The sequence below is a fragment of the Agelaius tricolor genome, unplaced genomic scaffold, assembly GCF_023055355.1.
Source record: "Agelaius tricolor isolate 1412-34295 unplaced genomic scaffold, bAgeTri1.0.p SCAF_7, whole genome shotgun sequence".
NCBI classification, from domain to species: domain Eukaryota; kingdom Metazoa; phylum Chordata; class Aves; order Passeriformes; family Icteridae; genus Agelaius; species Agelaius tricolor.
The window spans coordinates 9,778,193-9,800,751 of NW_027269267.1; the positions used below are offsets into that span (position 1 = coordinate 9,778,193).

Consider the following 22,559-nt stretch of genomic DNA (forward strand, 5'->3'; position numbering starts at 1 on the left):
TTGATCTGCATGTCATGTCATTTTTATATATATGCATTTCTCATGGTTTCACCCCAGCCAGCAGCCAAGCCCCAGGCAGCCACTCACTCACTCTCCCACCAGCAGGATCAGGGAGAGAACTGGAAGGGTAAAAGGTGGAAAACTCGTGGGTTGAGATAAAGACAGTTTGATGTGGAAATTAAAAGCCACACAAGCAAAGCAAAGGAAACCAAGGAATTCATTCACTGCTTCCCAAGGGCAGGCAGGAGTGCAGCCATCTCCAGGACCCCATCACAGCTAACAGTGACTTGGGCAGACAAACCCCATCACTCCAAACATCCCCCCTTGCTCCTTCTTTCAGCGACTTCACACTCTGATCCATGATGTCCCAGGGTCTGGAATATCCCTTTGGTCAGTTTGGGTCACCTGTCCTGGCTGTGTCTCCTCCCAGCCTCCCATGCACACCAGGCTCCTCACCAGTGTTGCAGCAGGAAAAACAGAAAAGGCCTTGGTTCTGTGTAAACCCTGCTCAGCAGTAACAAAAACATCCCTATATTATCATCACTGTGTTCAGCACAAATCCAAAACACTGCCCCACACCAACCACTGAGAGAAAAATTAACCCTACCCCAGCCAAAACCAGCACACTTTACACAGACAAATACAAAAGCTGTGACTTTTGCCATGACCTTATATATATTTTTTCCACAGAAGCAGTGAGGAACTGTCCAAAACAGTCTAGTTCATGTACACAGTAAAACTGAAAGTGTAATCCCTTCACAAATACAATATGAGAACAGTGAAGCAATCTTTAAAAGTTGTACTTTTTCCTCATCTTTTATGTCTGAAATATCTTAATGATGTGATCAGTAGGTGAAGATCAGATTGGATGCAGGTGTTATTGCTTACCATTATTCCCTATAAAAAAAGAAACAATATTTGGAAAATGTGTTGGAACTAAATATTCTTGATGGACTTGCTGGAATATGATTGCTAGATCATTTTATGAGCAAAATTCATGCTTATGGAAAAACTGTGCTTTTTGCTAATTAATTACTTGTTTTTCCCTCGCTCCCTCTAAAAGCTGGGGGTAGAAATTCAGAGATACTGAGATAGTCTGAGAATCTAGGAGACATTTTTTCATCATCCTTTCACAAGAAATCTAACATACTAACGCTGCTGTGAAATTGGTACAGCTGAGTATCCTTTTTCCCTGCCCTGGATTCCCAGTAACACAAACTCTGTCACTTCACCCAGCCCTCAGAGTGAAGGTTTGATCTCATTTTGCATTCAACCTCCAGTCATCCCATTTTATGGCTTAGCTGCTCTTCTGGTGATCAATAAGCTTCTCTATTGTAACCACTTGGTGCAGCACCAAACAGGTGCAGTGAACAGGGCAGTTGGCTGAACATGCCTTTTAGATATCTCTCTCCATATTTCTGCACAAGTTCTGTATTTTAAAACTTCTATATTTTAAGCTGCCATGTCACCTGTATCATGTTTATCTCGTTCCCCATGGAGAACTCCATGGTTAACGCCTTAATTTTTTCTTCTAACTTTGTTTTTTTCTAAAATGTATGTATTTGTTGACTTTGCCAACCACTTAGGAAGGAAAGATGAAATATATTAGAAAAATGTATTTAATGTGAGACATTTTCCAAAAAGCTGCCTGCAGAGTAAAACCAGTTGATGGCAATCAAATTTGAGATACTAAAATTCTGTGAGTGCTCTTTGGAAGCATGTTACTCTTACAGTTTCATATTTTAGTCATCATTCTTTGAGAAAGCATTTCAGCATACTTCTAATGTCATGTACAGTCCACTGTGATTACAGATAATTTAGCTTTTAAACTACTTTCACCTAAGAAATGACATAAATTTTGTTCAGGTCATCAGGCCATTTCCCTAAAAATACTAGATTTCAAGATTTGCTTCTTGAATCCTATACTTATTTGCATCTGCTTTTTTCTTTCAGTAACTTTGCATGCACAGTCTTTTTTTTATCTTATTATTGCTTTTAAAGGCTGAAGAAACAACAAAACTAACATACTTGGTTGCCCTGGTTGTCCTTAGTTCCTCTCTGTTTCTTTTCTAATGCCTTCATTATCTCAAAATGACTTGAAGAGACAGAGAAAAGGAAAAAAAGCTAAAGAGCTGTGAGAAATATTTCTTCATTCTAGCAGACTATTTTGAAAACACGTTGAGAAATACAGTTAGCATTCCTCTTTATATTTTAACTGCATTTTATGACCAAGGTTTGGTCCCTCACAACAAGCAGAAATAATTTTACACTTTATAAGTTCCATGAGAGGTTGTGTTGAAGGCCACCATCAGTGGCTCCAGCTGATAGTGTTCCTCCACCTGTGGGTATATTCACTTCTTAGGACTGCAAATCATCTTTTCTTTCTACTCTACTGTCTGTAATTTTTGGGAAAGGGCATGGTTTGTTAGATCAGGCTGCCTTTAACATGTCAGTTTTTTCTTATACCCTACTACTACTTCTATCCCTACTCCCTTGGTGCTGTTGGGGCTGATTTTGTGAGAGGCTCCAGGATTAACTCCAGGGTCAATTCTGTGCACAAAGTCAGGCTTAGCTTCAGTTCTGTTATTTTACTGAGTGTTGAACAGAAGCTGGCTGGTTGGAGACTGCATCTAGGTAGGGAATCACTGGCTGTTGGATATCTAGAATAAAAATTTATGGTCTGTGTGTCCTCAGCACCAGTCTGTCAGAGAAAGGTTTACTGACAGGCTGTGTCCTGTTGTAGATTGGTGATTGTCCCTGGTGGTTGGAGGTGCCATGGAGTTAATGGTCACTTAACTAGGAGCTTCCTGAGAATATTTTAATGCCATTTTCACTGGATTTGTCCTCTGAGTGAGAAACCTGCCTGTCCTCTTCCTTAAGAGTATGAGATTCCTTCCTCCTGGGATCACTTTTGGTGTGGGCATCTTTTGCTGTGTAGAGAGTGACTTTGCAAGCAGGATTTGTGTAATTTCAGAATACACAGATTTGTTTTATGGTCTGATACGTGCAGTATACAACCAGGACTGACACACTGCTAGGGCAGGTATTACCATGATCAGTATTCCCAGTGAGACATGGGATGTATCTTTGCTGCCCAGGTTGTCATTAGTCATTTGAGGCCAGGTCAGCCTTTGTCTTGCAATGGGTTCATCCATGATATTGCTGGGTTGCCATCTTCTGATTATTTGGGTTTTTTCCATAGATTTTTTTTATAGCTTTTCACTTCAGAACTTTTTTACTGAGTCCTTGAGGTATTTCTTAGCTATTTTGTCACACTTTATGACTTTTCTCAGTAGAATCAATCCAAAGTAGTGGTGCTCTGCTGTACCCAGTTAGACTCTGCATCACTGACAGCTGAACTGCTACTCAAATGATTACATGTGCTCTTGAAGAAATTGCTGTTTATGCTCTCCACAAAATAGCTTTCTTGAAGCTATTTTATTGTGTCTGTGCAAGACACAATGATTTCCCTTCCTGGCCCTCTTTGGGTATCTGTCTGAATGTCTGTTCCTTGTTTGAACCTCCAGCTGGCATTTTCCCTCATTCATTTTTCTCTGATGTACTATCATGGTACCTGGAAGCTTGTACAGATGTAGATTTGCTTTGTGAAATTTCCAGCAGAAAGGAAGGTGTGGGATCTCTGCCTAATCCATGCACATGGCATTTTCCTGATTGCTGAATCACCCTGGCTGGCCTCTCCCCTGTGAAACCATTCTGAAAGAGCAGTGTCCTCATGTTACAGGTGACAAAGAAGTGGGGTGTCATTGCTCAGTCCTGGGATGTGACAGCACAAATGATGTGGTCCAAGCCACATTTATCTCTAGAGAGATGTGCTGATAAAATCAATGAGTTGAAGCTGGTGGCATTCCTGAGTGCTGGTTGTGTCTGCTGTCAGCAAGGAAAACCTTAGAGAGCTCTCTAAAGCCACAGCTCACCTGAGGGAAAATCAGGTGAGGGAAATGTTTGTGTCATGTTTTAAGGCACTCATGCCTTCTAGGATAAAGAAGGACAAAGCTTAAAGATTTTTCTTTGTACTTCTCTGCAATCTCTTCAGGCCATACATATTTTATACATGTTTATTTGGCCTGTTATATGCCCTCTTTTTACCTTTGAATTTTACTTTCTTTACGGATTATATATGTTGTAGGCAAATCTTTATATTTGTTTGCCAGGAATCCATTCTGGGGAAATAAGTTAAGGAAGTGAAAGGCAACACACTAACAATAAGTAAAAATTCTCAGTTACTGTTCTGTTAAAAACAATCCTGTGAGTTGAAGGAGTAGAACAGTTCATTCCCTTGACTGGGTAAGGAAATGATTTCTCTGTTTCAGCATGCTCTCCCAATGTTGCAAAAGAAGAGAAAGAAGATATTCAGGATGCAAATAAAAGAAGGGAAGACATCAGAAAGGCAGATTTTGCATAGTCTCACGTAGATGCACAGAAGACTTCCCATGTGGATATATCATGAAAAACAGATTTTCAGGCTATAATTGCCTCACAGATTTTAGCAGGCCATGCAGTAGTTTTCCTTCAGAATACCATGATTTGTTACTGAACATCCAGAGTACAGTACTTCAGAGCATTTAAACTATGCAAATCACCTCAGGGGAGGCTGTTATTTCACATTATCTTGGCCTATTTCTGTATTTAAAAATATCTGCTCTGTTGTATAACTTGATAAGAAGTTATCTTATTCAATTTCAATAGAACTAGAAAATGAAAAGATCACTAAATTTGGCTTTGAATAGCATATTTCTGGTAATCTATTTGATAACAGCTGTTGATGGACAAGATGGAGTCAGGATGTGCCCTTGAATAAGACAGAACTGCTTAATCCTCCCCTCTTCCTGATTCTTGATTCTAGCTTTCACCTGTTTAGGTCATAAACCAGGGAAAACTCCAGAGATACAGATTTGTTTCAACCTGTAAATTACTCAGTAAATCTATGTCTAGCTCTAAATTGGCTATAAAAAATTATCTGCACTAATCTTTTGTTTCCAGCAGCACATGCACAGTGGGGAAGTTACCAGCAGTATCGATCAGTTGTTTCTTGAGGGAATTAAGAGTCTTGATTTTCTGGATATCTGTTTTATTTCCATTTTCCCAATCCTTCTCTGCTCTGGGAACAATGACATCTCTGTCTCTCATTAATTCATCTGTGCAAGATGCTTTCCCATCCAGGCTGGACCCCAAACATACTGTGAGGAGTAGGTTTCCCTCCTGCCCTAAGCTAGCTGATTTGCTGAGAACTAAAATTGTTGATTTTTCTGTAGCTTTTCTTCATTTCTTCATTTGTGTTTCTAAGTTGACTTTGCTTATTTATCCAGCTGTTGAGTTCTGAGGAACATTGAAGATTTGTTGGAGATGGTCATCTAACCTTGCTGAGGGAGGATAAAAGACTAAAAATGAAAGAAACAACAAAAAACCTCACCCCATCCTACTGGCATTGGTATTGATAGAAAAAATGTATGGACATTTTGAAAATTACAAATTTTTTTCCTATAGAGGTTGAAAACAATTACGGAATTCTTGAAAATACTCCCTTAACATTTTAAAATGAGGAGGTGGGGTATGTGTAGGAAAGAAATTGAACCTTTTCTGTAAGATCATTTGGAGATGGAAGAGCATGATAAAATTTTAAGTTTTTCAAAAGTAGGTCTGAGGGTTTGAGGGAAAGAAGAGCTAGTTGGCTTGTTTGTTTGTTTTAATTATTGTATACTTTCCAGCAGAGAAGCCAATTTGAACTTACCTTATTAAGTAACTGTCCAAGGTGCAGATTTTATTTTAAAACAAATTCTAGAAGGCATTACTGAAACTGACCATTCAACTTTGAAGTTTTATGCCTTAAAAGTGCTTGATAATTACACTGTTGAACTAATGTTCTCTTATCATTACTGAGTCTTTCTAGAACATTTTTGTTTCATTGATTGTTTTTTTTCTTTTAGTCAGTGAAGAATGGGTGTCAAGTATAAGACAGAAGCTAAGAGAAAGTAAAATTATATCTATTCATGTATATATGTAGTATGCATTCAGTAGTTAAACAACAATTTTTTATCCATGGTTGTAAGAGAATTCTCAATATAGTGGCACACACTTTAAAGTCAGGAAACCATTGAGGTTTTTCTTAATCAGAATTCGGCTTGCAGAACAATGTGTACTTCAGCTTGATTTTAATGGTCTTCTTTCCCAAGTGTTAGCTTTTTACATATCTATGATAGTCCCTGTCCTGACCTTTTTCTTCTCATTCCAAGTATCATGAGATGCTCTAAGATGTCCAGGCTCCAGTGCAGTGTGAGAAGTCACTGGGCACAGGTATTTAGAAGATAAGGGTAAGATGATTTTGCAAACCCTTGGTATTCTATGTAAGTGCTATGAACAGCAGGATGTGCCTGGAATCTCTTTTGGAATTCTGTGCAATGAAGCATAGACTCAGGTCAGTTACACAAGAGTGTCTCTTTTTTTATCTTGTATTTCTGTAAAACCCAATCACACAAGTCAAATTTATACAATCAGGTCATTCCATAATTGTCCTGCCAAACCATTAACTTGCTTCTACACATTTTCCACAGCTCAATAAATTCTTTTGTCTTCCTTCTCAGAGTTTTACAACACTTCAATAGATACATAGTTCTGTTGCTGTCTGAAAATGTTGTGAGTTATAATTATGTGAAATCTCAATCTGAATTGCAGTCAGGAGCAAACTGAAAGGAATGAAGAGGGTGGCTTTTTTAACATTATTTTTATTCATTATTTTAGTCTAAAAGTTGTCAGGACTACTTGACTTGGTTAGGAAAGCTGTCAGAGTGTTCTGGGCATGCAGATGTGCATTTTCTCCTTCTTGGAGAAGTCAGTGTTGTCTGAGCTTTAGTTTTGCACTGTGTTTGAGAGCTAGATCCAACATTTTGTACAAGTAGCAGAAAAGGTCCTGCTGAATGAGATTTTGCATTTAAGAGAGTCTGTGTTCTCTTCCCTAAACATCCCATAATAAAGTTTATACACTTTTAAAAGAATATGTTTGGTTTTGTGGTAGGGTCTGTGATTAATTGAAATAAGAGCTGCTGCACAAGTCAGATTATTCATTATAGGGAAAGATGCATTTGGGTTACTCAGTCTCAGCTCAGTAGCATATTTGAATCTGATGAATTTCAGGTGGGTAAGACAATCCCCAGACAGCAAAGAATTTAAATTAAAACATCTGCCTCACGTGCACTGTAATTACAGAGAAGGTAAATGTGTATTTCAGGCATCAAGTCTAACTGCTGTGGTGTGAATAGAGGTGGGACTATTTGTGTGGCTAATTGCTTTGATAAATAATTTGGTATGCCCATAATCTATATGTTCACCTCAAAATGATATATTTCTCCTTGTTTGTAAGATATAACCAGGAACAATAATGCTGTGGCTCAATTTCTTGCCAAATGGGGTCTTTAAAGCTGTTCTCTGAAGGGGGAGAATAATTTAATTAAAATGAACATCATATTCTTCTTACTCTGCTGCTTTCATTCTTCCCTAGATATTTTGCCATACTATTACTAAGATTAACAAAATATTCAAAATATTTTTATGGGAAAGATAATAAATTATTCACAATCTCATTAAAATTGATATCTCTCAGTTACCAGGGGGAATTTGGATTCCCTGATTTACTTTTCTGTCACAAAGCCTCAATGATTAGGCAGGGCCTGTTTTGTTATGATAAAGCCATTGGGATTGTACCTGCCTGAGTGTATTTGCAAAAAGAATGCATCTCACTAGTACCACTTCTCTCTTCATATAAGTCTCAGCAAAAATGTAACTTTCTCTTCTCTGCCTTTTATGATGCATACAGGATCTTACTTTCAGCTTTTACCATATTTATGTTAAACCCTTCTTGTTTACCTGAAGATCAGGTTGATACCTTCATCATCCTCACTAGTCATCAACATTAATAACAATCTTGCATCTTACAATAATATTTAGGTTTAAACAATATTTATTTCTTTAAATACACTGCTGATACCAAGCTCAAAAAATCCATGCAAGCCCCAAACAAGCACAGGAAAAAGGAAATTTGGACGCTTTGCTCTGTTTGCTGTGTGTGAAAGGCCAGAGTGGGCTGTAACTCTAACCCAGACCTGGCCTTTATTTCGGTGGGATGCTTTTTCTGCCCATAAGCCATAGTAAGTCAGTCAACAGAGGGGATTTTGGTATTAAGTGCTGAACATCATTTGTGTGTTTTTAGAGAAATGCAGAACCAGGACTTACATTGCAAATAGCTGAAAAGTGTTTGAATCGTGACCTTTACTGTATGAAGGAATAATATCTCACAACCACTGAAGCATGCAGCACAAAATTCTTCATTGAACATCAAAGTTTATCTTAACAATGTATATAAGATGCTTTATTACACTCATAGTCTAGTACCACATATTTGGTCTAGTATCATCTGTTGAGTGTAGGGAAATTAAGCTAACTTCTTTGCACAGTAATTTAAAGGGTCATGAGAGCATTGGAAGAGGGTTTTACTTTCTCAGACTCCTCTTGCTACAACATTTTTTTTACCATCCAGTAGTTTATGTTCAAGGATTTTGCTCTTTTTACTGTTAATATACTACATTAGGTAAAATCTGTGTTTGCAAAAATATTCAAAACCGCTGAAATTTATATGGGTAGTGAAAGTGGACTGAACCTTAAGTACTTTCTGCATTCACATCTTGTTAAGATACTTAATAATTTTATTTTCACGTATCTTCTCTTACTTGAGAGAAGGGATTTAGCATTTTATTCATTTTAAACCAGGGAAACATTGGTATAATGGTTTTTCCTTACTAAAGTCATGGTTGTTTCAAAATAAAACCCAGAGGCCTGAAAGGTAAGATTCTCTTTCTCAAAATCATTTGGTGAAGCATTGGGAAAAGAGATTTTCATACAAAATCCAAAAGGAGACATGGAATGAAAATTATCCCATGTAATCATCAAGAGGTCTGTGAAACTTCATGATGTGACTTTCTTTTATCTCTAAATTGGAGCTATTAATTGCCTCTTTAAGGTGCTAAATTCAGTGTAGTTAACTTGAGAGGTTTTTTTGTAATAGATGAACTTAAAGAATTCAGATCATGGTTTTTGATTGCCTTTTTCGCCTGCTTGTGTTATAAGAATGTTTTTACACTGAGGGGAAAACTATAGTATTGCAACAATTTCTGGTGTTGAATTGTCTTTTATCTGATTTCTCCACAAGCACTGAAAATCCCTTATAAATTAAGTAATTTTCTCCTTCAGAAAGATACTAAGATAAAACAAAGATTATATGCCCATAAAGATTGATATCTATCAATTACAGGTAGCATTGCTTTTTTCACAATAAGTGCCAGTAATTTTAGCTAATCCCTGAGGTTTGTAACCTTTTTTATTACCTCTGCTGCATACTACCAGCAGAACCCAAAGCTTGAATTGCATGCTGTCCTCTTAGGGGCTGTTCCAATTCCTTTTTTTTCTAGCCATTGTATACAATTTTCTCTTTTCCATTAAACAGGAAAATAAGAATTTGATTGCTGGAAAGAACTGTTTTTCAGACCTGTGTCAACAATGTGTTTTCTACATGCACAAACAAGCAAATCAGTTTTATCACACATAATAGCACATGACACTAGACAATATAATAGCTTGTCAGTAGCTGTTGAGGAAATTTTGGATAACCCTTATCTTTCCAGCTAACTTTACATCCTTTCAAATGAAAAATCACAAGCTGTATCCTGTTAATCTTTTCTTCTTACTGATTTATCCCTTTTTCAAATCAAGAATTAATTTTTGTGTTATTTTTCTTTCTTTGATCTATAGATTTACCCAATTCTCCCGACTCTGAATTAAGTGGAAATGCCTTTTTTTTTCTGCTTTCTGGTACCTCTACTTTTTGATGCCAATCTCATTGATTGAAAAAAATGCAGGGTTTTTTTTCCAACGTCTTGAAGCCTATTTACTTCTAGGGTCCTTCTATTTGATATACAATGTTAATTAGCCTGGGTTGCCTTCTGCAGTTGTTGTTTGTTCATTTTGCAATAAAAGCATGTTTAAGTGATTCAGGATGAGAGGGAGAGATTCAGTGATCCCTAATTACTTGACTGACCAAAGAGAATTTTGGTGGCAATTTGTTTGTCCTGTCTCTCTAAAAAGCAGAATGTTGGTGATGAAGCATTCAGTGTCACAGAAAAAAGCAGTGACTGAAAACAAGTCAGTGTTATTCAGCAGACAAATTAAAAGTGAAACCTATTTTTAACAATGAGCTTAATTAACTCTCAGAACAATTCTCAATGAAACGTGGAGGATTCTCTATCACTGACAAGTTCTAAATCAAGTGGCTGTGGTTTTTTCCTAATTAAATTCTCTTGTTCAAGAAGAGTTATTGAGAGTGAACCTTGATTTTTTCACATAAGTTCTTTCTATGTATTGAACTCAAGTTAGATGATCATAATGACTGAAATATTTAGCTGTGAAGAAACAAAAAAAGATCTCTGCAGAGTTCTGCATAATCAAATATGTTTTAAACATGCAATAATACAATCCAAAAAGGGAAAAAAATACTTTAAAGTTTCTGAATTAAAATTTTCAGAATTTCCATTATATTATTTTTCTATTCTTTTACTACATCAGGATGAAAACAGGGTCAAGAAGTCAAGTACCATCAATAGATACAAACTGTACAAGCTTTCTTTTCTTTACTGTTGTAACCTATTGCCTCTAAAGAATCAGCATTGTAAGTTTTTTGGTCATTAGTCTATATAGAGAAGGAATGTATCTAAAAATTAAATTAAATTTTGAGACCCAATATATTCAACCAGGAAAAGCCATAGATTGTAGGAAAATGAACTGCTGTTTTTCTAACTCTTTTTTCTACTCTTCTCCAACTCCTTGCTGCCGTGTATCAGAAAATAAACTTCTATTTTTTTCCTTTAGATTGATACCAAATGACAGCTTGTAAAGATCTGTTCCTTGTCATCTTTACACACAGGGTTTTTTCCTCTGCCTTTTCTTCACTTCGCACCTATGACAAACAGCTGTTGGGAAATGCATTTGTCCCTACATTTGTTCAGTGTTTGGCTGCAAATCATTTGTGCCTTGAGCTGCTTTAGACACTAAACCATATGGAGAGAAAAAAAGGCTTAGATTTGAAGGCTGACAGCTTGTTGTTTTGACAGATTTAAAATGTATTATCTCGATTAAGTTACTTGCATGAAAATTTTCCTTCCCAGTTATCTCACCACACAAGTTATTGTCAGAGGAGGTTACAGTTACTGACCTAAAATGTCTCCTTTCTGTTCCAGAAAGGTGTTGTAGTTTTATCTCTGGCTATATTTTAACTAAGTTTTAGAAGAGAATCAGAAATGATCCATTTTCTTCCTTCCTGAATCAAAAGAAAACTTGTCTCTTACTGGGAACTCAAACAGTTTGTGAAAGCAAAAAATAAGTAAAAGCTAAATTTTAGAAATTTGTTTTGTATTTTGTGTGAAAATAAAGTAGTCATCTTGCCTTCTGAATTTTGGCTGATAGTGTATCATTTGGTTTCCATGGGAAATCAAATGGTTTCCATTTCTGGATTCACAGAGAGGTACAGGATCTGCAGCAGCCGCTCCTCCTCAGGAACACTGCAGCTCCCAATTACCATTGAGTCATCCAAAGGCTGTCTTCTGTATGATTCACAGTCATCCTGACACTGTCAAGTAATTTGAGTCCTTGATCCCTTCCAGCATATCTTAATATTAATTTCCACTTTTAGGCTTAATTTTATTTGGTTTTTTAATCTAGTTCATTTCCTACATGTTTGCTTCTAAACATTTTGCTTTTTTTCATGAGGCCCTCAAGTATATCCCTTTATATTAATCTCTGAATTTCAGAGGTCAGCAGCTCATATATTTATTGGATATTTGATTACTGTTTGCTCTAAATTACAGGTGCAGGGGTGATTTTAACCTTGTTCACACAACAGGAATCAATGCACAGTCCCCAGTCATGAACATGCTAATTGTACTTATGGCTGGAAACTCATACTGCATTTCAACTGCCCCTCAGGGGACCAGGAGAATTGTAGTAATTATCATATTAGGCACAGAAATTTAAGGGATAAAATATTGTGTTACTTGAATGAAGTCTTAATGAAATTCAAATATGATCTGTAGCCATACCCGAGTCTTGACAAGTGAGCAGCCATGTGTAACATTCACTGATCCAGCATCTCCCAGGTCTTTGTAGCAGGGTTAAAATATTTCTGGATATTTCTAAACTGATGTGTCCTAACATGGTGTAATGATTGAGTAGCAGGAATGTACATAACCAGAATGTGAGATTGCACTGACAATAAAAGATTATATTGTGTAGACATGTGAATTTTCAGAGTTTGAAAAAATAGATTCTGTCAGAAATCATTACTTGTTAAAAAAAGAACAAGTCAATGTGAGTTACTAGTTTGTCCATAAAAATCAAAAATATCACTGAAGTAGAAAGGCACTTGACAGCTCAACAGATTTTCTTGCTAGAGAATATTGCTGATGGGTTTTTTTTTCTGTACTTCCTCTAGGGACAAATTATTGTTCTGTGATGGTCTTGATAAAATCTGGAGCAGGTTTTGCATGTCAATAAGAGCAGTCAGAACATAAGATGTATTCTATGAATTGTCATCCTAGAGGTATGATTGCTGGCCTCTGTATGAGGCCACTGCAGTCAAGTCAGCACTCTTTCCTAAAAATAAGATAAAATCCAACAGCAGTGACATCCAGGCTATTTTTTGACTACATTTTCTCCTGACGAACGAAGTAATCAAAATTACACCCTAATAAATAGAAAAAAAAAGAAGGGTCTTCTGTTCTCAGGCATTTTCTATTCCTCCATAAAGTTTTATGAATTGAATCCTGCAACCTTGTTTTCAGAGCCCATGATTTTTATCTTTTCATTTTCACTTCCATAGACCACAAGAAATATCTTGAACTTGTGACTGGCATTAGGAAGAGAAGAATGCTTGGTTTAAGTACCAAGTTGTCTATGGCTGTTGTTAGTGTCTTAGGCTATTTCTGGGTGAAGTCCACATTCTCTGAGACATCAGCTCCTAGCTAAGCCCCAAATGCTTCAGTTACATTGCAGCAATATCCTGGCTGACCTTTGAATATTTTACCTGTAAGGACAAGGACAAAGAACTCTAGCTGAAAAACTGTGAATAGGAGAAAAGTTTCATTTAAGGGGCCAGCTTTTAGAATAGTTTTAAGACTGAAGCTGCAGCTCTAAAACTGGTGCTCTGCCTAGGGCTATTTAATGAAATCAAAGAATTTTCTTTTGTATTTTATTTGCTCTTCTTTGTAAGTAGGAGCTTGATATATATTCTCAGTTAAGGCAGATTTATTTTCAGATGGAATAATAAATGTAAATAATTACTTCAGTATTTTGGAATCTGGAGATTACCTGCTGACAAGTGTCATGGTTTAACATTGAGGCTGGCATTGCCACATGTTTGATTTTAGCATGTTGCACACACAGTAGAGTGGGTCAAAAGAATACAAAAGTGGAGCAATAAAAATATTTGTCTAATTTGGTAGGCTAGGAAGAAGCTGCTGTTAGTCCACTTACAACAATAGTGCTGTTCATAGCTATGAAATACATGTAGCATATTGTGGGCTCTGTCATTCACCCAACTACTGTTTTATGACACAAGTCAAATTAATGGGCAAACATTATTTTTAAAGAGGGATTCCTCTTACCATCTTTATCTATTTTCTTGAGTGTGAAAAGACCAAAAAAAAAAAAGGCAGAAATCAATTCTACCTTACTACAGAAACCCGTAAAACCTCAAATGATGAAGAGTGTACTTACCATAATTATGAAAATGAATAACACTATCTCTCTCTCTCTCTTTATATATATATATATATATATATATATATATATGACTCACAGTCACACTGTTTCCAGTTACTGTCTGCTGTATGAAGTGTGCTATGTCTTCTGAATACTTGTAGCAAGCAGTACAATTTTTGGTTGCCTGTAAGAAGTAGAAGGATGTAACAGCAACTGGTGTCATTAGTGATTTCACAACACTTTGCAGATTTTGATTAAAATCTGCCATAGCTTCACAATTTGGCTGTGCTTTCAGAGATCAGATTAGGAGACATATATCCGTGAAGTTTAAAGTGAAAGTAAAACACATCTGTCAAAAGTAATCAGATATTTGACATACGTCAGAATTTCAATTACATCTGAACTGAAGCAATTACAGTTTCCTTTCAGGCATGAACTCAAGACACTTTTGTGTATGTTTCAATCTAGAAAAAGACTAAGAAATAGGGAAGTTGTCATAGTCCTAATTTACTTGCTAGTACTTTATCTTAGGGTAACATGAACTTTTTTTAAGAGAGGAAGGACAAGGTTTGTGTGGCTTTTACATTTTCAAAATATTCATGTGGTGATTGTCTACTTTGAGATTGTAGGCAGGTTGTGCTTGTAGAGTATTTTTTTTGTACACAGAACACAACCAACACACTGTAGCAGAGGGGCAAGAGAGGTTGAGTAGATTTTCTGTTACTGAAGTAGAGAATGTAAGATCCTATTGTTAAAAAACATGGCCATCTTATCTCTCCACTTAGCTCAGCACTCTCCATCCACACTGAGTTTATGGTCTTTCTTCTATATAACTACTTATCAATTAATCTCTCCTGAGAATGTCTGTTATATTCACATGTGTGCAGAACTAAAATGAATATTTAGCTTAGGAAAGGAAAATTGACCTAAAATAACTGAGTTTTTACTTTTCTGTTGTTTATTCTGTCACAAATAGAATCGCTGAGAGAAGAGGTGTAGTATTGCATCTTTTACTGTGCTGATTTGGAAAAGGTTTTGCATCTTTTTCAACTTTGAAGTTTGTCTCTTGCTTTCAGTGACTGGATCTAAGACATTATTATGTTGCAGACATTTAGATTTTGGATGCCAGAATGATCCACAGAGTTTTATCAATGCAAAAATGTCATCAGGAAAAAGAGGATGATAAACAATTTTTAAATAGATGACCTGGTTAAAGGAGGATGGGCTAGATCTACCAACTCTCAGATTATTGGAGGAAAAAAATAGATTTGGAAGGAGAAAGCAAGAGAAACTGTCAGTACACTATGAAGTTTTAAAATAAGTGTTGGACCACAGGATAAATAGAAAACTTACTACTTTCATTCTTGATTATTCTCCACTCCTGACTCTTATCTCTTTGGCATTGCCTCTGCCAAAAAACTTTAATATAATAGTCTGGCCTTCTCCACACATTCTGCTCTCTGTCAGCCGTGGCTTCATTTTGCAAGTTACTGTCTATGCCTGTTACCTTTTTGCTGGTTCCTCCTGTGCTTTGTTTGTTCGTTTTTCCATCCCTATTGCTGAACTATTCCCTGGCTTTACAATGATTTTCCTTCTCTGACATTTGCCTTCTGTTGCTCTGTACTGCTCAGCTCAGCCTTGCTTCCTTACTGCTCTCATGTCCTTCATTTGGATGTGGCTTTCCTGATGTGCTGCCTGACTGGATTTCTGTCAAATGAACCCCAAGCCCATCACCCCAGGGCCCCTGAAGGAAAATTGCAAAGATACCAATGGTGTCAAGACAAGGGCATAAGTTAACAGCAGAGATGTAAAATATAAAGAAATGTGGCACCTATATGAATGTTGGTCCATTTTCTGTTTGATTTTTAGACAGTTCTGTAATAACTACCTGAAGTCAAAGCTGCAGGTATCAGAGTTCAGAGATAAGAGGGGTGATCTATGATAAATCAGTTTAGGTTTTTTACATGGTTTGTGTATTACTGCAGAAGATTATTACATCAAAATTTATAATCAGATGTGACTGGGAAGTAATGGAGACTTTGTTGTGAAATGTATTAAGTGACAATTTTATATTGGGGTTTAAAAAACTTTTAAATTTAGTCTCATAATAAGAGAATGTGACTTTCATGATCTCTGTTACATGTATTTTTTTTTAAGTTTTCTCAGAGTTAAAGATATTAAGTATGATTTTACTTGTTTTGGTTGTCAGCAGCAAAATGAATCACTCTACTTGGCAACATTTTTTTCCTCAGTGTATTTAACCATTGTAAGCATAGTTGTTACTGCACTTCAACAATAAATAAATATAATAGGTCAAAATACAATATCTGTCAAAAGAATTGTTTTGATTTTTACTGAAACTGCAATATAAGCTATTAGTTAGGGAAGGGTAATTTTATAAATGGAAGGAAAACTTTATACTTGGCCTTTCAGACATGCTTCATTTAAAAACAAAATAAATTGCATTAAATGAAACAACATATTTCATTACTGAGCCCTGTTCTCAATCCATTTATTTTAATCTAAATAGCAAGTGTTTAACTTGAATCTATTATTTTGTACCAGAAAGAAATTATTCTAAATGAAAAATCTTAATTAAATAATCCAGAAAGTCTCTGCCAGAAGTATGCAAAATTGTATTAATACAAGATCCATAAAATGGTGAACAAATCTTATAAACATGCCCTAATACATTTTATTGTGTGCTTATGGTAGCGATGTTGTGAAGCCTTTATTTGTGCCATGTCTTTCTTAAAGCAACTTATAAAGTTTTAACCAGTCATTTGTGAAATTGTTTATTAGCATCTGAGCTGCATATTCATGACTTAACTTTTACAACTAAGTAATTCATCAGCTTGGAGGGATTTTATTATTCTGTAGAAGTACCAGGAGGGAGTGTGCAAAAAGGATGGAAAAAGGAATTTTTCAGTGGTGCCCAATGACAGGCAACAAGAAATTCTCATCTGAGCAAAGGTAATGTTGTTTTTTTACTGTGAGGAAGATTGAGCACTGGAACAGGTTGCCCAGAAAAATTATGGAGTCTCCATCCTTGGAGATGTCCAAAGCCTTTTTTGGATGTGGTCTAGGTAGGTGGCTCAGCCTGCAGAGAGATATTGGACCATTTGTCTGTCAGAGGTCCATTCCAGCTTCAGGTATTCTGGGATTTTGTGAAACTGCCAGAGGAAAGGGAAAACACAACTCTACCTCTTGGTGTAAGTATCCATAATTCATGAAGCAGAGAGTCCCCAAGAAATGCAATCATTGTGGACCATCTGTGAAAGGAACCTCTCTTGCACCCCACTTACCTAAATAAACTTTACTGAAGGAAGGAAAATGATGATGTAAATATTAAAACATGGGATAAGGTGAATTTAATTTTTGGATTTTTGGCTATTTTATTAGTTCTTTTACTTACCTATTTGTATGGGACTTGAAATATGTTGAAGTGCATTGTTTTCTATTTTATTTGTCCCAGAGAAGATGCAATTAGAAGTATCCTGCTTCTTTGCCTTTAATTGCATCCCAAATCTAATTGTTATGTCAGGGTGATCTCTTGTTCTTGCCTTTGTGCTTTCCCTTTGTAGGGTGCACTGTTTTTCATATCACCTGCAATTCACTGAGAAAAGTATCTGTGTCTGGTTTTGCAAACAAAGATGCATTTTATGTGAATTCTTAAAAAGAGAAGCAAGACAAAGCCTGTTGATCTATCATGACCTCAGAATTCCAGACACACAGAAGGGTTTAGGTGGTAAAGAACCTCTTGAGATCATTTTGTCCATCCAGACCCTCTGTGGCTCAAGCAGGGTCATCTCCATCAGGTGGTTCAGGACCATGTCCGGTCAAATTTTGAATATCTCCACAGATGGAGGCTATTGGCTGTTGTATGATGACTGCCAATTCAGAAAATTACATTTATATTTACTCATTGGGACTGAATAAATATAATACTGATGTAGCAAAACTAACAGGCTGCTACTCTCACAGTTTTTTAATTAGAATCCATAATAAGGGATTGTGATTGTGTTTTAATGAAAGGGAATAAAAAATTCAAGCAGCCTCATTGGAAGCACTAAAAAAAAGAAGATGATGCAAACAAAAATGGACCCACCCGTAATAAGAGTCAAAGTAGAAATGTTGTCTGTTCTTTGTTAGACTCTTGGGATTTAGCAATGAAACTCTTCTGGGAGAGGTGCTATAAAAGATCTTAGTTTTCATATGTCAACCAGGATTTTATTTCTTCCAGCAGATGAAAAGAAATTAATACCTAAGTCTGATTTTTTTCAATACATTTTGGATACTTGTGTGCTGGCAATAGTTCACTCTTTGCTATCTGATATCAATTCTTTTCTGGATGAGTTCCTTGAGAAGAAATTAGCAATAATTCCCCAGCAGCAGCTGCTGTGTATGAATATTTTGGAGGTTGACCTTTCCAGATTCTGAGGATAATAGGAGAAAACAGACCTAATTATAGTGAGCTGACATTTACATGGCCAGTGCTAATTTTAGCACGGCTGCCAGTGGGTTTAATCAAAATGCTGCTATAGTAATTTTAATGGAGAAACTATCAAGAAAACAAACAAACAAACATTAGTACCTTCTCCTAAATGATTTTCCATGAGACTTCAACAAGATATTCTGAGCTCTGTCTCATCTCTCTTTTTCACTTAAAGGAGACTGAACTGAGTGCTCTTCTTCTGGGTAAAATCAATGAGAGGCACTCAGATGCTCCAGAATTAAGGGCAGTGAATCAGGGAGATGCACTTCAACATCTAGAAAATCTACCTGCAAAGCACCTTACTAATATGAAAAATACATGGCTTTAGGTTAAAGTTCAATGGGAGCATGACATATTGCAGAATATTTTGTTACTTGCCACCACTGTTTTATTACCATGACACTGCCTGGTATGCTTACTCTTAACATTTTTCCTAATCTACTGTAGAGGCAAAAAATGCATCTTTACCCATCTGTATTCTTCCAAATAACATCCCAGCTATTGGCATCCACTGCTGCTTGAATTTTAGCTCTCACAGTGCTGAGCTTTCTAGGGCTGACACAAAAGTTACACAGAACTCAACCACAGCGCAGTGTCCCAAAGAATTGTAGCCAGGAATTTGAAATATACTCATTTTGATTTATTATCTAATCCAGTTCTCAGTTCTAGGCTCAGTGCCTGAGGAATCTTTTACAGAATCAGTGTTCTCCAGCAGCCTCTGGGGAGGCTAGAGGCAAGGCTTAACAAAAGGTTCCCTAAAAGTGAAATGAGGGAGAATGCAGAGCTCCACACACTTCTTTGTAAGGCAGTTGACTCAAATTGCAGCCCTTGGTTTGAGTCAGATGCCTTCAGTCTTTAATGGGTCAGTGAGCTTACTCTGCTAAATTTAACTGTTTCCTAATGGGCTGTAGGACAGTGAAAGAAGAGTGAGGTATTATCAAAATCAGGCCCAAAGCTTTTTATCAAATGTGATGTACCTGTGTTCAGCAAAGGGACTTGCTGTGGATTTCTTACACTGAATTTGTGGATATTCATTGCAGTAAAATAATTACATGAAGGCAAAGGATCAGCCATTGGTATCAGTGTTTGGTATCCCTGGCAGAGTACTTGAGGTCCCCAGGCAAGTGGGATCAGGTAACCCTGATTTTTATTAAAGTTGTACACAGAGCTATTTTTTGTGTGCTAGCCTGCATTCTCTAAATGGGAAAGAAGAAATAAAAGCAAATTATATTTGCCATTATGCCTAATTTATCTATCTTATTAACTAGCCAAAATTGTAATGAAATAAATCTGAATTAGCAGTTAATGATCAGTTGGTTAGTTGACAGCTGCAGGCAAGCCTGGTGATGTAAAAATTACCTTTATTATGAGCATCTTCTATTGAGAATATTTTTTTATTAAAAATGTGAATACAATCTGTTTCAACAGAATATTATAAAATTTGTCTTTTCATGATCTTTAATAACCAATTTTCTGCCAGAATGACCCAGAATGCTATCATATGGATTCTGCATTAAAATCTATTTTAAAAAACCAAGGGGCTCTGCCCTGTAACAGGCATCATTAAGCTACAATTCAAAATATGTAATGTAATCTATATAACTGGTTATAAGTTTACAGTCTGTTCTATTTGCCATCTGTTAAAAGCTTTGCAAATGAACCTTAAGGATGCACTGTAATGGTGTTACAAAGTGTTTCCATTATTTTGGTATCCATGTATGTGTGAATTCAAGGCAATGTAATTGCAAATATATCCTGAAGTACAATCTTCTGTTTTAAAGATATTACATGCCTAAAGGCATACATTACATTACTAAAGGCATATACATGTCTTAACTAGACCAGAGTAAGCCCAAAGTGGGCAAATCCCAGCAGAGGCCTGACTCTTCTCGCACTGGGAAGGAATAGTGTGTCAGTGCTGTGGTGGGTGTGTGATCCAGAGGAGTGGATCCCAGTTCAGATGTCTTCAGGAGTATTGTAACTATGCCTAATATCAGCTTATTTATTTCAGATATTGGATTAAAATTGAGTAGCTAATTTCAAAAGATTTTCACTTTGACCATGTAGTTGCCAACAATACATGTATATGTAGTATATCTTTTAAATTTGGGTATGGGCTTGATAGATAATGCCTCAAAGATCCAAAGAAAAATCTTAAATTTTTATCAAAATTGGAAAAAAAATATACTTTGGTTTTTTTTTTTAATTTAGATATTAACATTTTAATGGATTTTTAATTAGGATATTTTCAAGCTCTTTCATGATACAAAACTTTTCAAGTAATTATTTCAAAGGCAAATTGCTCTTGCCATGATGAACTCCTACAAATACACAAGAATTAAGCAATCACAAATGCAAAGCAGCTGGTTAATTTTCATAATTGGTATATGATAAACCTCTTAGACACAGAAATTCAGATATGTTTAGGTAAGAAGTTCCTATGGCTTTTCCCATTCATAATAAAGTGAGGCAGTGGTCTATATTTTATGTCCTGAGGTCTTTTTAACTAGGAGAGGTAGAAAACCTGCAGAGTTGTATGTATGGTTTTAAATATTGAAAACTTTCCTAATTTAAAATTGATTTTCCCATCTTAATTTGGTTAGTTTATTTTAATTTAAGAGTGTTTCTAGCAAAAAACTTATCACCAATAGACTTTATCATTAAATGTGGGTAGGGAGTTTATGCAGATGAGGAGTCCAGACTCGTGTTCTGTGTTTTGGAGAGCTGTTTTTCAAACCCTTCTCTCCTTCCCTTATGTGACTTGAATTTTTTTTGTCTTTCTGGCCATTCCTGTCTGACATCATTTTACTTAGTCTCCCAACACTTCCACCTTCATTCCCAAACTTCTGTGCATCCACCTTTTTTTCCATTTCATCCTTCCCAAGACTGCATTACAATTTCCCTACCACCCGCTCTTCTACAGCTCTCAGCCCTGAGGTCTTCACCCTCGAGGAATTTTGGCTGGAGGAAGGTGACCATTTGGAGCACCAGGTGGAGTTTCCCTGCTGGCATTTTTTAAGCATGAAGCCTCCTGTGGTGATCAAAGAAGCAATCCCCAGGAGGGTGCTGCATGTCCCTCATTCTTAGGGAGTGGTACCCACAGACCTGCATCAGCTTCTATTCATTGTAGAAAGTGTGAAATATTATCACAAAAACTGATTCAAAGCCTAAAGTAGAAGCAGCTACTCATAACTAAGAGGATTTTCTGCAGATAGAATTAAAGCTGAAACCCTAACCCTGAGGTGTCATTTCCTGCAAATTCCAGGAATACTTTTCAAACAAAGAGCTTTGTAGTTAAAAGACTGATTTACTTGTTCTACTCTGTGTAATCTTTCGATTATTTCTGAAATAGCTGAAGTAGATGTTCTGAAACTTGGCAGACTGACAAGTCACTGGAAAAAGGCCCTTAAAGATTGAAAATATCAGGCTACCTTCATTACAGACAACATAAGTTTAGTTTGTTGTTTTGGTTTTTTTAAACAGCAAAATCAATCAGATAAAAAATCATATGGAAAAAGCATGGTTTGTATAATAATAATACTGAAGGTTCTTTTAAATATATTATAGTTGTCTTGAATGTGAGCATTTGTTTTGGGATTGATCTTTTTAATGCAGTGTTACTCACAGATGTAACTCAGCTGAAAAAAAACATGACTTAGGGCCTACAAAATCATGGGATGGACATGCATATGTTACACATGATCTCTGAATATTACATGTGGGACATTCACTTAATTGTGGTTTTGTTTTGGGTTTTTTTTTTGTAGCAAAGGGAGGGTAAAATGGATTTTTTTACAGGGACAGCCATACGATATGATAAAAGGTTAAACAGTGATTAAAAAAGAAAAAGGGAAAGATATGAGTAAAATGATAGAAAATATTTTGAAAACTTCCAAAATACCACATCAATTTGTTTCATCTTGCAGGAATCCGATTAGCTCCAAAAGAAAAACTGGAAATCCCTGTGTTATTCATGCCAGCTGAAATGAAAATTTATAAAGCAGTGGTGGTAATTCATGTAATGAGGGAAAACGGTGAGAACTGGCCTTATGAGGTTACTGGTGAATCAGATACAGACTTAAACAGGTAATTTATTCTAATAGGAAAGGAAAAAGTGGTTGAGATGCTCAATCCTATCACCATTTATCCCATTGACTATTCATGTGTAGCTCCCAAGGGCAGTCCAGTGTCTGATTTTGAGGGCAGTGGGTATCCATCAAAAGCTTTTAATGTACCCTGCAAAGTATGC

General features: G+C 36.3%; 1 protein-coding gene across 1 annotated transcript in view; it reads left to right on the forward strand.

Moving 5' to 3' along the window:
- CFAP47 (cilia and flagella associated protein 47) overlaps window positions 1-22,559 on the forward strand; it is a 263,505-nt gene that overhangs the window by 201,531 nt on the left and 39,415 nt on the right. Inside the window, exon 58 of the mRNA XM_071430336.1 lies at window positions 22,237-22,396. Within this exon, the coding sequence (XP_071286437.1) occupies window positions 22,237-22,396 (160 nt within the window). The remainder of the gene's footprint in view (window positions 1-22,236; window positions 22,397-22,559) is intronic.